Source organism: Anomaloglossus baeobatrachus, chromosome 8 (genome assembly GCF_048569485.1).
Source record: "Anomaloglossus baeobatrachus isolate aAnoBae1 chromosome 8, aAnoBae1.hap1, whole genome shotgun sequence".
Lineage (NCBI taxonomy): Eukaryota > Metazoa > Chordata > Amphibia > Anura > Aromobatidae > Anomaloglossus > Anomaloglossus baeobatrachus.
The window spans coordinates 8,937,892-8,951,530 of record NC_134360.1 but is presented as its reverse complement, the minus strand read 5'-3'; the positions used below and the strand labels follow the sequence as shown (position 1 = coordinate 8,951,530).

Here is a 13,639-nt window from a genome sequence, read left to right as displayed (position 1 = left end):
CTAGTGATCTACTGTAGGCCGTGCAGCTGCGTCTAGTGATCTACTCTAGGCAGTGCAGCTGCGTCTAGTGATCTACTGTAGGCCGTGCAGCTGCGTCTAGTGATCTACTGTAGGCCGTGCAGCTGCGTCTAGTGATCTACTGTAGGCAGTGCAGCTGCGTGCAGGGAACAAAATTACCCCAAGGATCAGATCTCTTTAAATGTATTTTTATCGGATTTACGAGACAATCACGTCTGCGTCGTCCAATTTTATAAAGCAGATGGGTTGATTTATGCACTTAGGGCCCAATACACATTTGAATATACGCTGCCGAATCTGCCGATATCAATAGGAACAGACAACAGTCTTAAAGGGGCTGTCCAGGTTTGGGGTGAAGGTCTGCAGTCACTGTGTGTGCAGGCTTCTGAATCCTCACATCACACCCTGTCCGGAGTCTCGGGTGTCGGCGGTGCGACCGAGCGGTCACGTTACGGCAAGTATGCGATTTGCAGACTTCCAGCCACATTCTGACTAGACGTGCACGGCCTCGCTCAACACAAGAGAATGAATCGAGGCTGAGCACAACTAGTTGGTGCATGACCTCATATACAGATCACATACATTTCAGAAGTCTGCCGTCAGTGTTTACATCCTTGGACATCCCCTTTAAGTCTATGGTGGCCTCCCCACTCTCCCACAACATCAGCTATGTCTGAAATATAAGAGTCGAGCTGTATGAATTTTCCTCTTGTTGTTAAAGGGTTATTCACATAAGCGCATTCTTTTTTACAAATCACAGTAAATGTATACTTAGTATTAATGTACAGGCTAAGCCCAGCTTAAAGTTTCTTTCTTGTCCCTTTGTGTCTTTTCCTTTCTTTCTGCTCCTTTGAGGATCCAGCATCACTTACTTGAATGGGATGTCATTATCTGCTAAAACTACATTTCCCAGCAGCACTTGCTTCTCCTCAGTGCTGCAGACACCGCCCTCCCTGTGTGCACCTGTCTTGTCCAACCTCTGAGTTATCATTGAGCAAATCTAAGTGTAGACTTCACCTTATTCCTCTGTTCACACTGCTCCTGTTCTGTACTTCAATCTCCATTACCAGGACAGCAGCGGTCCCGGCCTTACACCTTACAGACGTGTGAGTCAGTCCGAGCCCCTTATATATTCTGGAGCTGTAGGGTGGTCTTGTGCTGCGGTGTGGGGCGTCCGGTACGTCTTCAGAGCTTGTCTTATCGAAGGGAAACCTCTGTGCAGTAAGGATCCATCCACGCTATAGACATTGTATCTCAGCACCATAGTATTGGATAATATCTTGCACCAGTTGCTTGGATGCTATAGATGTGGATCTCACCAGAATCTTGGACAAGTAAAGTTGCTTGAAGGTGCTGTGACTTTTGGCACGTCTTAGGCGGCTTTCACATTACGTTTTTTTAGCATGCGTCATGAACGATTTTTTGCTGTAAAAGCGGATCCTGTTTTTGCAAAGAAAAATGCATGTGTTATTTTGCAGGATCCTGTCACTTTAAGTTTATGGGCGGGCATTGGAGTCATGTGATCAGGAGTGAGGGGAACTGAACGTGAGACTGGGAGCCGACATCTGACAGCTGCGGAGGCTCGTAACCAAGGTAAACGTCGGGTAACTTGCTTGGATACCCGATATTTACCTTGGTTACGAGCATCCGCAGCTGCTAGGAGCAGGGCTCCCTGCACACGTAACCAAGGTAAACATCGGGTAACTAAGCCCGCGGTTACCCAATATTTACCTTGGTTACGAGCGTCCTCTGCTCTCAGGTGGGGGATAGAGGAGAGTGAGGGGGAGAGAGACTGATCACGCGAGGCTGGTTTCTGGGCATGCTCAGTAGAGCAAGCAGGATCCGGTTTATCAGCATGCCAGTGTTCACATGCGTTTGTGTGCAGTATAGTCAAGATCCAGCAATTTGCAGTATTTAGACGCAGCTCAAAAACGCTACAAGTAGCGTTTTTGAAAAAAGTTAAAAAAACTGCAAGTCACTGGATCCTCAGTATAACGCAAGTGAACGCATGTTAACGCGAGTCCATTGCAAATGCATTGAAATGAAAACGCATTTGCACTGGATCCGTTTTTGCGTTAAAAAAACGTTCATGACGCATGTTAAACGTAGTGTGAAAGCCGCCTTACTCCAGTCTTAATGATTCGCGGCCTTTGTCTTGTACCCATGGGCTCCGGATCTCACCATTAATGTCGCCGCTTTATCTTCCAGATTACCCAGTCATTATTAAGGAGTGGGCCGCCTACAAGGGGAAGTCTCCACAGACTCCGGAGCTGGTGGAAGCGCTTGCCTTCAGGGAATGGACCTGCCCAAATCTGAAGAAACTATGGTTGGGAAAAGCGGTGGAGGACAAGAACCGGAGGATGAGAGCTTTCCTGGCATGTATGAGATCGGACACACCAGCCATGCTCAATCCCGCCAATGTGCCCACCCACCTCATGGTGCTGTGCTGTGTGTTACGGTAGGTGGCTTCACCTTTGTCTTACATCTTCTCCCGTTGTACTGAACAGTTCCTCATTTCCAAGCAGCAGTTTGCAGCTTGTGACTCTGCAGCTGTTGTGGCACTACATCTCCCAGCATGCTCTGACTTGTAGTTTTACAGCAGCTGGAACAAGTTAAAAATGACTTATTTTATGATAAATTGTTCCCAGATGAGCCGGTCACCCAGGTGAGTGGTCCCTGTGAGCTCCTCCGTGACCCCCAATGCACTGCACTCAATGCTCGGTCTCCTCAATACTCATGAACATGTTATTGATTGAAGTTACGGTCCTTGTAATGAAACTGGTCTATACAAAAAGGACCCGGCAGCAGTGTCTGGTGGCAACCTCGCCTGTATTTGGGTGCATGTACCCGGGTGGCCGTACCTCGTTAACACCGGAGCACAAAATCACTTACATGTAAGTCAGTGCTTGTTTCACCGCGTGCAGAGAGGGTTCAGGAACTGAGCTCCTGCCACACGCAGTAGATGCCGGCTTTATTAAATAGTCGGCATCTGCACCTGACAACAGCGACCAGAGCTGGGCTCCAATTGCTGCAGGTAGCTATTAATTGCTGCTGACAGTATTTAACATGGGCCTTTTCAATGGAGCGGTTGTCACTACTTGCATGTACTGGTTCCCATTACCCACCCCTGAAATAATGGGGCACCAGAGACTGCCTGCTAAATGTGCCCATCACTGCCATCTTGGTACTCCTGTAGGAGACAGAAATGTACACAATATACTGCAATACTACGGTACACTTTAGGGGAATAAAATTGAATTGCACCTGTTTTTCTGCCATTAAATATAAATGTAAAAAAAATAAACCTTTTTAATATCAGTTTGTCCGTTCTATCAAAATATAAAATGTTTAATTATTAATAAATGTATAGCTAAGTTCATTGCTAAAGAATATTACTTACGAGATTAAAGGGAGTCCGGCAGAAAATGAGGATTAATCCAAGCACAGGCGCCGGGTGCAGCTTGCACCATCTATCTCCGTCCTCAGAGCTGTCAATCAAGGAAGAGACCGGAGGACATTGATGGGAAACAGGCGGGTGGGACGGGGTCTGAGCTGTCATTTTCTGCTGACAGACCCCCTTTATATTACACTATAGAAATAGATACATATTAAATCACACTGATCCTCTCCGTCCTCTGTGCTTTGCTCTGTAGGTATATGGTGCAGTGGCCCGGCATCAGAATACTCCGTCGCCAGGAGCTCGATGCCTTCCTCACCCAAGCACTGTCACCAAAACTGTATGAGCCGGATCAGCTTCAAGAGCTCAAGGTAAGTGCTCCTGGTGCCACAGCCACAGCGGGAAGTCCAGAACCTCCGGCCCAGAGCACCGCAAACCTCCAGAACCTCTGATTAGCAGACTCCATGTGTCCTCTGCAATGTAATGACATCTCGGGCGACCTCAGAATGGATGCCACAGATAGTGGGAGGTTCTCAGTGCTCCGTCCTGGTGGCCATGGACGACTGACGTGGCTGCTGCAATGGGGTCCTGGGAATACTTTTGCTCAGCGCTACGGTTTTTATATCATTACTAGTTGCTATAAAGCTTTCAGATACTGGATCAGATCTAATAATAGATTTAAAACTTGACACGGGGGTATTGCTCGCCTGGATGTGGTCACCGTGGGTATTGCCCACCTGGATGTGGGTATTGCCTGCCTGGATGTGGTCCACGTGGGTATTGCTCTCATGGATGTGGTCCACGTGGGTATTGCTCTCATGGATGTTGTCCACGTGGGTATTGCCTGCCTGGATGTGGTCCACTTGGGTATTGCTCTCATGGATGTGGTCCACGTGGGTATTGCTCTCATGGATGTTGTCCACGTGGGTATTGCCTGCCTGGATGTGGTCCACATGGGTATTGCCTGCTTGGATGTTGTCCACGTGGAATTTGCCCTCTTCGATTTTGTCCACGTGGCTATTGCCCGCTTGGATGTTGTCCACGTCTGCTTTGATGCCTTCACATTAGGTCATCCCCTTCTGGTGTGTGTACTGCCTGCAGAATGCATGGCTGGATAGTTTTCCACGTGTGACTCCTTTTGCTTGCTGTCACATTTATCTGTTGTCTATTTACTCTCATTATTCTTGTTGCAGATTGATAACCTGGACCCCAGAGGGATTCAGCTGTCCGCCCTGTTCATGAGCGGCGTGGACATGGCTCTTCTGGCCAACGACGCCTGCGGGCAGCCCATTCCCTGGGAGCACTGCTGCCCCTGGATGTATTTTGATGGAAAATTGTTTCAAAGCAAGCTGATTAAAGCCACCAGGGAGAAGGCCTCACTAATTGACCTCTGTGATGGTCAGGTATGTCCCCGAGCTCCAGGTAAGTGCCTGACCGGACCCTGTGCATGTGGAGTTAATAGACCAGTGATCACACCGGGAGCAGGGACCCATGTCAGATCCCGCTAATGATGTATAGTGATCGTCTACCTTGTTACATGGAGGGTAAAGGGATATCCCAGTAATGTGAAGTCAAAGGCTCAGAAATATCTGCTGCCATGCCCGGGAATCGTGCAGAGAGGTCAAGATTAGAGGAGAGCAACTTATGGAAGACGAGACCCCAAATTTTCCCAGACAATGCCTCCAAAATGGACATGGAAAAAGCAGCAAGCGGTGTTTTCTTCTCTTGCAGGCGGAACAAGCTGCCAAGGTGGATAAGATGAGACAGAGCATCCTGGAAGGGCTCCACTTCTCCAGGCAGAACCACCCACTGCCATTCCCACCACCACCTGCCATGCCTTTCTACCCTGCTGCTATGTATCCACGACCTTTTGGACCAATGCCGCCACCTCCAGGCAGAGGACGAGGATTCTCCGGTACGTGGGTGGGGAAACCAAATTCTAATTGGACCTAGTAATCAGTTCCATTTTCATGAGAAGGAAACCTTCTCGGGTTTATCCTACACTTTGAGGAAGGGGCGGGGTCCCGGAGCCGATCTGAGGTCGCGGGTTTTGCATCTGGTCATGTAATCAAATTCTGATCGTAGCGTCAGTAATCCGGGTGAATATGACCGTGTGTCAGGGAAACTGCTTCCTAATATAGGATGTATCGGTGCAGAAGCTGAGCCCACCCCATACACAGCCGGTGCCGGCCATATTGTACAGCCAGCACCTGCCTCTGACAGCAGCGCTACCTCTGATCGCTGCTCCTCAACCGCTAACATGTCATCCTCTGACAGCAGCATATCAGAGGCACGATCATAGCGGGTATCCGGCTGGGCGTCCATTGCCATCTGCAAAAGTGATTGTGGGTTTCAGTGGGTTGCCAGGGTCTGCAGAATCGCCCACCTCGCTGCCACCATGGTCATACAACTGTGATTTTCATTATATACTGCAATACTGTAATGCGGTATATAGTACAAGTGATCAACCTCATGGTCACATTCTCTGCGGATACTAAAAAAAACAGTGAAAAGCTAAACAAAAAAACAACACAACTTAAAACTTTTGAAAAAATAACACAAAAATTGGAATCACCCGGCTTTTTCTTTTAAAAATAAAGAAATTAAAAAAATATATATTATATTCACCATTGACTGATGTGTAAAGATGAAAACTATCAAAATCTAAAGAAAAAAATAAAAATAACCGCAATATTGGGATCCGTGGTCGCCACGTTTCTTCCTTACAAAGTTCTACACTTTTTTCCACCATTTAAATACATCTTTGGATTCTCTGTAATTGTCCTGATCTAGAACGTTTTTGCCGCACAATGAACGCCGTGGGTCACTTCACGTGGCTAAAACAAAAGTATTGTTATATTGCTATATCGACTGAAAAATAAAACATTCTGACTCTTAGAAGACCCCCACCGATAATAAGTTATCACTAGACAACCCCCTTTAGATATCCTCATTCTTGGCCACACGTGGACAGAACGACCCATCACTGATCATTCTGTGTTTATAGGAAAATGCTGTCGACTTGTTCGCGAAGCCTAATGAAAATTAATTGTTTATTTAGTTTTTTATTCTATTTTTACTGGAGCACTGGGGGCGGCCATCTTGTATTTGCTGTGTGTAACAGTTACAGACCTCAGATACGACAGTCCCTGTGCATAACGGCTGATGGGGTCAGAGCCCAATTATGTTCTGCACGGGGTCTGCACCCTGCTGTGACCTGCGCACCCGCCTGGACTGCCCTGATCACTGCTCTGGGAGGAGGCCGCCGCCGCCATCTCTGTGGAGCTTACAGCATATGCTGTGTGCTGCACTTTCCCCGTCACCCGCTCTATGCGCAGCACTAGTCGAGCTGTGACAGGAGGAGTTGACAAGACACCCGGCTCACAGCAGAAGGTGCGGGGAGCGGAGAGATGGGGTTAGTACCGGTGGCGGGCAGCGGTAATCCCACCCTAACTGATCCTGGTGTGCTGTGGGTGGAAGTAGCGCTGCAATCACAGTTTCCTCCCCCCTCTGATCACCCCCTAACAGATTTTCCTCCCCCCCCCCGCCCTCCCCCAATTCATCCGTAACTGATCCTGCTGTGCTGTGCAAGTCGTGCTGCGATCACCGCTCCCTTCCCCCCTATGTGTGCTCACCTCGGGCCTCCGCTCCTGGCAGCTGCTCATTCATCTGTCCTGTCATCGCTGTCTGGCGGCACAGCTGAGACACCAGGCTGACGGGAGAGGCTGACGGGGGCGGAGGCCTGGGGTGAGTGCATGCAGCTGGGAGCGGTGATCTCCACGTGACAGCTGTAGTGCGGTGCCGGGCTCAGGCTGCAGATCACCCTTCCTTGCCACATGTCACCTCAGACATCCCAGCCGCCAGCTTATCATCAGCCTGGTGTCTTGGCAGTTTCTCCTCTCAGAGCACAGTGTATGGGGGGGCACAGGAATATCTGGCCACAGTAATATGGGAGCCAGTAATATCGAGGCACAGGAATATGGTGGTAGACTATTTGGGGGCACTTAAATTTTGTGGCAAAGTATACAGTGGAGCACAATGCCAGCGGTCCTTGGTGACACTTTAGACATATCAGGATCACTTTGCAATCACCAACAAAATGGCTCCGCACTGTGTCCCTAAACATCATCTTCCCTTATCCTTTTGGAAACCCCCAGATTGGGAGGGGGAGCTGTGACATCACACACAGGAGAGCAGACTCCGCCCACTTTTACTGCAGCTGTAATGTGAGCTAGTTCTACAGTAGGATTTCTGTAGGATTTCAGCAGCTGCTCCCCCTGGTGTTTAAGAGTGGAAAATATTTTTTTATATATTTTGCTCAATTAAAAATAAATAGTAATTAAGTAAAACATTAACACTTTACATTTTCTTCAGTTATTGAATTTTCTTTTTTTTTTTTTTTTTATGACACCTTCCCTTTAACATGTGAGTAATCCAACACGGATCGGAGCGGCGATCATTACGATGGAGGGCATTGTACGAGTGCAGCCACTTCATCCACCGATCTCGTATCTGGTATCTCGGAGATGTCTTACTGCTAGTCTTAAAGACTTACGATTTGTTCCTTTCTTCAGGAGTCCAGCCCATTCCTTCTCAGGGAGGAAAGCTTGAAATAGCCGGGACGGTGGTTGGCCAATGGGCAGGAACCAGACGTGGACGTGGCAGAGGACCATTTCCACTGCAGGTGGTTTCTGTTGGTGGACCAAATAGAGGGTATGTACGGCCCGTCCCAACACCACCGTGGTAATATTTACTGACCGTAACACCAACATCTGCTCATGTATCTCTAACCTGTATGCACAGAAATACCTTATTGGGGTACAAATCCCCAATAATGTACAACAAATTGATCCAGAACCGCAGAAGGATAATTTTATTTACTTTTTTTTATATTTTTTTACAGACGCCCCAGAGGAGTTATATCAACCCCAGTTATAAGAACTTTTGGAAGAGGGGGAAAATACTACGGAAGAGGAGGATACAAAAATCAAGGACCGTCCCAGGTACATAATTGACCTGGGCTGTAAATTCTGGAGAGCTTGATATTGGGGTGTAAGTTCACTAGCACTGGAGCAAAGATTTGGGGGTACACCGCCCTACAGCCAAAGGCGAGGACACTCCACTTGATTGACAAGTCTCTTGCATTGTACATACACGGGAGGGACCTGTCAATCACCTCTGCCAGCGCTGCGCAGATCCGGCCGGGGGCATTTTACAGCAGGATGTATTTGGCTGCAGTCATGGAGCCGAGCTCTGATTCCTGCAGTCTGGGCAGCACAAATCCACTGTCAGGTTCCCTATAAAATATAAAATAATCACAATAAAACAAAAAAGTTACAACAAAACACCCAATTATTGGCATCACTCGAGGCCTAAAAATCCATAATCTGGTTCTAAATAAAAAAAGAAAACCTGTTTGCTTACCTGCCGGACCGTCGCCACACTTACACCCTCCGTGCTTTGTCTCACAGCAGGCACGTGATGCAGCTATATCCTGTGACCGCTGCAGCCCATCAGCGTCTGTTGATTGATTGCAGCCTTTTCTATGCTCTGACATAAGAGCTCAACAAGTCTGCTGTAGTTCATTTATTCGCCCGGCTTACAAAAATTGCCGAATAGAATGATTAATACTTGCATTTTGCTCAGTGATCACTGGCAAGTTTACACAGCCCGACAATTGTCTTCCCTCTGAAAATGTATCGCTACTGTAATTTCTGACGAATTTTTTACACGTTTCATAATAAAGAACAGGAGGAAGATGGAGTATAAAGTGTATTAAAAATTAATCAACGTTTATTAACCACAGAAAATAGGTGGTGAGCATATTAAAATGGAAATAAAAAACATGCATGACAGGGACAAAATACCGGAGTACAAAATCATTGTGTGCAGAAAAACTCTTTTACAGCATAAAGTGCAAATGGCCAACTGCATACAATTAGTATACAAATAATATACATTAGTAGAAAATCAGGGCACACATACAGTATAAAGTATGGTGGATAGCAGCATACATATACATAATTGTATGACTGGGGACAGGTACTAAAATATATTATAATTAATGCATAGTGCACAAATCAGTGGCCAGCTGCATGTATGGCTGAAAAAATCCCCACACTGGAATACATGGTGATACACCTTATTGCGCTGCTACCCTCCCTGAATAAGCCATTTGAAGTGAGGATCATCCACACTAGCGAAACGCGCGTTGGGGGGGGGTCTTTTCTTCATGGGGACAACCTGATTACTCTGAGCTAACCTGCAGCACTTTTTGCACTGGGCACTTTATAACCTTGATATGTATTGGGCAGTTGCAATAGGGTGTATCACAGTGTGGGGATTTTCTTTGTCGCTCCATTGGGAGACCCAGACAATTGGGTGTATAGCTTCTGCCTCCGGAGGCCACACAAAGTATTACACTTAAAAGTGTAAACCCCTCCCCTCTGCCTATACACCCCCCCGTGCATCACGGGCTCCTCAGTTTTTATACTTTGTGTTGAGGGAGGCACACATGCACGCAAGCTCCACAATTTAGTCAGCAGCAGCTGCTGACTTTATCGGATGGAAGAAAAGAGGGCCCATAACAGGGCTCCCGGCATGCTCCCTTCTCACCCCACTCTGGTCGGCGGTGCTGTTAAGGTTGAGGTACCCATTGCGGGTACAAAGGCTGGAGCCACATGCTGTTTTCCTTCCCCATCCCTTAGGGGCTCTGGGTGAAGTGGGATCCTAATCGGTCACCAGGCACTGGGACCGTGCTCCCTCCGCAGCCCCTGGGGGAATCTGCTGGACAGGAGACCGGGTATCGTCAGGGACAGGCCCTGCTCCTCTGAGGTACTCTGTGTCCCCTTGGGGACGGCGCATAGAGCGCCTGTGTAATGGACGCTGCAGCAGCTGCTGGGTGTGTTTGTGCGCCGGGACTACCGCGCTGACCGCGCTTGTTTGCCGGCCGCGCTTATAACTTTAGTCCCCGGCTTTTGCGGCCTAGTACCGCATACTCCCGCCCCCGGGCCTGCCAGTCAGGGGTAAGGGCGGGACGCTGCACTGGACGTCAGCGCTGAGGGCTGGAGCATACTTAGTATCCTCCTCCCCCCTCACTGAGCACCGTGGGGCACCAGATTCCCGCACTTTCTGAGGCACGCCCACGGCTCCCTCCTCCTCTGAGAACGCTGGCAGCCATTATTATCATCACTGCTGCCGGTGGAGAACTTCAGAGACGAGCTCCACAGCTCTGGGAGGCCCAGGCAGGGAATCTGGTGGTCACACAAACGCTGAGGGCGGTCGGTAAGCCGCACCTGTTACTAGGTGCTGGCCCCCCTGGGTGCCGAAGTGTATATTTATATGCTTATATTGTATACATTTGCTCTGTACGGCCGCCCTATTGCTTTTGGCTATATACCCTCACTGATTGCTCTAGAGGAGACAACAGCATGTCGTCCGCAAAAAGCAAGGGTGCCAAGGCACAGGCTTATTTTGCATCCTGTACCTCATGTGCGGCTATGCTACCTGCAGGTTCCACCTACCCTCATTGTGTGCAATGCTCGGCCCCGGTGACACTCACTCAGCAGGAGCCTCAGCCACTGGTGGGACCCTCGGCCCAGTTGGAACCACCTGCTGCCACTGTCCAGGTGACAGGGACAGAGTTGGCAGTATTTGCTGACAAACTTTCTGAGTCTATGGATAGATGGTCTGCTAAGATACTAGAAGCTTTGCAGTCCAGACCGGTAACACAGGCCCCGGGCACTGTTGAATCATTGCCCCCAGGCCCCCCTCGGTTGGAGCAGCAAAGTGCTCCTGGGGCGACTCATAGGTCCCACGGTGAGGACTCCGACACGGACCGCAGTCCCAGACCGGCTAAGCGGGCTCGCTGGGAGCTTCCCTCGACTTCATCACACTGCTCAGGGTCTCAGCATGAGGACTCTCTGGAGGATGAAGCGGATGTGGCAGATCAGGGCTCTGATCCTGACACTGCTCTCAACCTTGATACACCTGAAGGGGACGCCATAGTAAACGACCTTATAGCAACCATCAATCAGGTGTTGGATCTTTCTCCCCCAGCTCCTCCGATTGAGGAGTCAGTTTCTCAGCAGGAGAAATTCCGCTTTAGGTTTCCCAAACGTACACGGAGTGCGTTTCTTGATCACTCCGACTTCAGAGATACAGTCCAGAAACACCGAGCTTTTCCGGATAAGCGCTTTACTAAGCGCCTTAATGACACACGTTACCCCTTCCCCCCTGACGTAGTCAAGGGTTGGGCTCAGTGTCCCAAGGTGGATCCTCCAGTCTCTAGACTGGCGGCTAGATCCATAGTTGTAGTGGCAGATGGTGCATCACTCAAGGATGCCACTGACAGACAGATAGAGCTCTTGATGAAATCCATCTATGAAGCTATAGGCGCGTCCTTTGCTCCGGCATTCGCAGCCGTATGGGCGCTCCAAGCTATCTCAGCTTGTCAGTCTGAGATTAATGCAGTCACACGTGCCTCTACTCCGCAGGTTGTGTCCTTAACCTCTCAGGCGTCGGCGTTTGCGTCCTACGCCATGAATGCTGTCCTGGACTTTGCGAGCCGTACGGCGGTAGCATCCGCCAATTCAGTGGCAGTCCGCAGGGCCATGAGGCTACGTGAATGGAAGGCAGACTCTGCTTCCAAAAAGTTCTTAACCGGTTTGCCATTTTCTGGCGACCGCCTGTTTGGCGAGCGATTGGATGAAATCATTAAACAATCCAAGGGAAAGGACTCGTCATTACCCCAGTCCAAACCAAACAGACCTCAACAACGGAAGGTACAATCGAGGTTTCGGTCCTTTCGGCCCTCAGCCAGGTCTCAATTCTCCTCGTCCAACAGGCCACAGAAGGGCCAGCGGAACTCTGATTCATGGCGGTCTAAGTCACGTCCTAAAAAGACCGCCGGAGGAACCGCTCCCAAAGCGGCCTCCTCATGACTTTCGGCCTCTCCAAACCGCATCCTCGGTCGGTGGCAGGCTCTCCCGCTTTTGCGACGCCTGGTTGCCACATGTCCAAGACCGATGGGTGAGAGACATTCTGTCTCACGGTTACAGGATAGAGTTCAGCTCTCGTCCTCCGACTCGTTTCTTCAGAACATCTCCGCCCCCCGAGCGAGCCGATGCTCTTCTTCAGGCGGTGAGCACTCTGAAGGCAGAAGGAGTGGTGATCCCTGTTCCCCTTCAGCAATGGGGTCACGGTTTTTACTCCAACTTGTTTGTGGTGCCAAAAAAGGACGGATCTTTCCGTCCCGTTCTGGACCTCAAACTGCTCAACAGACACGTGAAAACCAGGCGGTTCCGGATGGAATCTCTCCGCTCCGTCATCGCCTCGATGTCCCAAGGAGACTTCCTAGCATCAATCGACATCAGGGATGCTTATCTCCACGTGCCGATTGTACCAGAGCATCAGCGCTTCCTGCGTTTCACCATTGGGGACGAACATCTTCAGTTCGTGGCACTGCCTTTCGGCCTGGCGACAGCCCCACGGGTCTTCACCAAGGTCATGGCAACAGTGGTAGCAGTCCTACACTCTCAGGGACACTCGGTGATCCCTTACTTAGACGATCTTCTTGTCAAGGCCCCCTCTCGGGTGGCATGCCAACACAGCCTGAACACTGCTCTGGGGACTCTCCAGAGATTCGGGTGGATCATCAATTTCCCAAAGTCAAAATTGACACCGACCCAATCGCTGACATATCTCGGGATGGAGTTTCATACTCTCTCAGCGATAGTGAAACTTCCGCTGGACAAACAGCGTTCACTACGGACAGGGGTGCAATCTCTCCTTCGAGCCCAGTCGCACCCCTTGAGGCGCCTCATGCACTTCCTAGGGAAGATGGTGGCAGCAATGGAGGCAGTTCCATTTGCGCAGTTTCATCTGCGTCCACTTCAATGGGACATTCTCCGCAAATGGGACAGGAAGTCGACGTCCCTCGACAGGAACGTCTCCCTTTCTCGGGCGACCAAGGCCTCCCTTCAGTGGTGGCTTCTTCCCACTTCCTTGTCGAAGGGGAAATCATTCCTGCCCCCATCCTGGGCTGTGGTCACGACGGACGCGAGTCTGTCAGGGTGGGGAGCGGTCTTCCTCCACCACAGGGCTCAGGGTACCTGGACTCAGCCAGAGTCCTCCCTTCAGATCAATGTTCTGGAGATAAGGGCAGTGTATCTAGCCCTAAAGGCGTTCCAGCCGTGGCTGGAAGGCAGGCAGATCCGAATTCAG

At 49.7% G+C, this 13,639-nt stretch overlaps 1 protein-coding gene across 1 annotated transcript in view; it reads left to right on the top strand.

Moving 5' to 3' along the window:
• The window catches only part of FAM120A (family with sequence similarity 120 member A), a 138,280-nt gene that overhangs the window by 112,090 nt on the left and 12,551 nt on the right, over positions 1-13,639 (top strand). The window contains exons 11-16 of the mRNA XM_075321280.1: positions 2,227-2,476; positions 3,672-3,786; positions 4,609-4,818; positions 5,147-5,330; positions 7,990-8,128; positions 8,319-8,418. Coding sequence (XP_075177395.1) covers positions 2,227-2,476; positions 3,672-3,786; positions 4,609-4,818; positions 5,147-5,330; positions 7,990-8,128; positions 8,319-8,418 — 998 coding nt within the window. The remainder of the gene's footprint in view (positions 1-2,226; positions 2,477-3,671; positions 3,787-4,608; positions 4,819-5,146; positions 5,331-7,989; positions 8,129-8,318; positions 8,419-13,639) is intronic.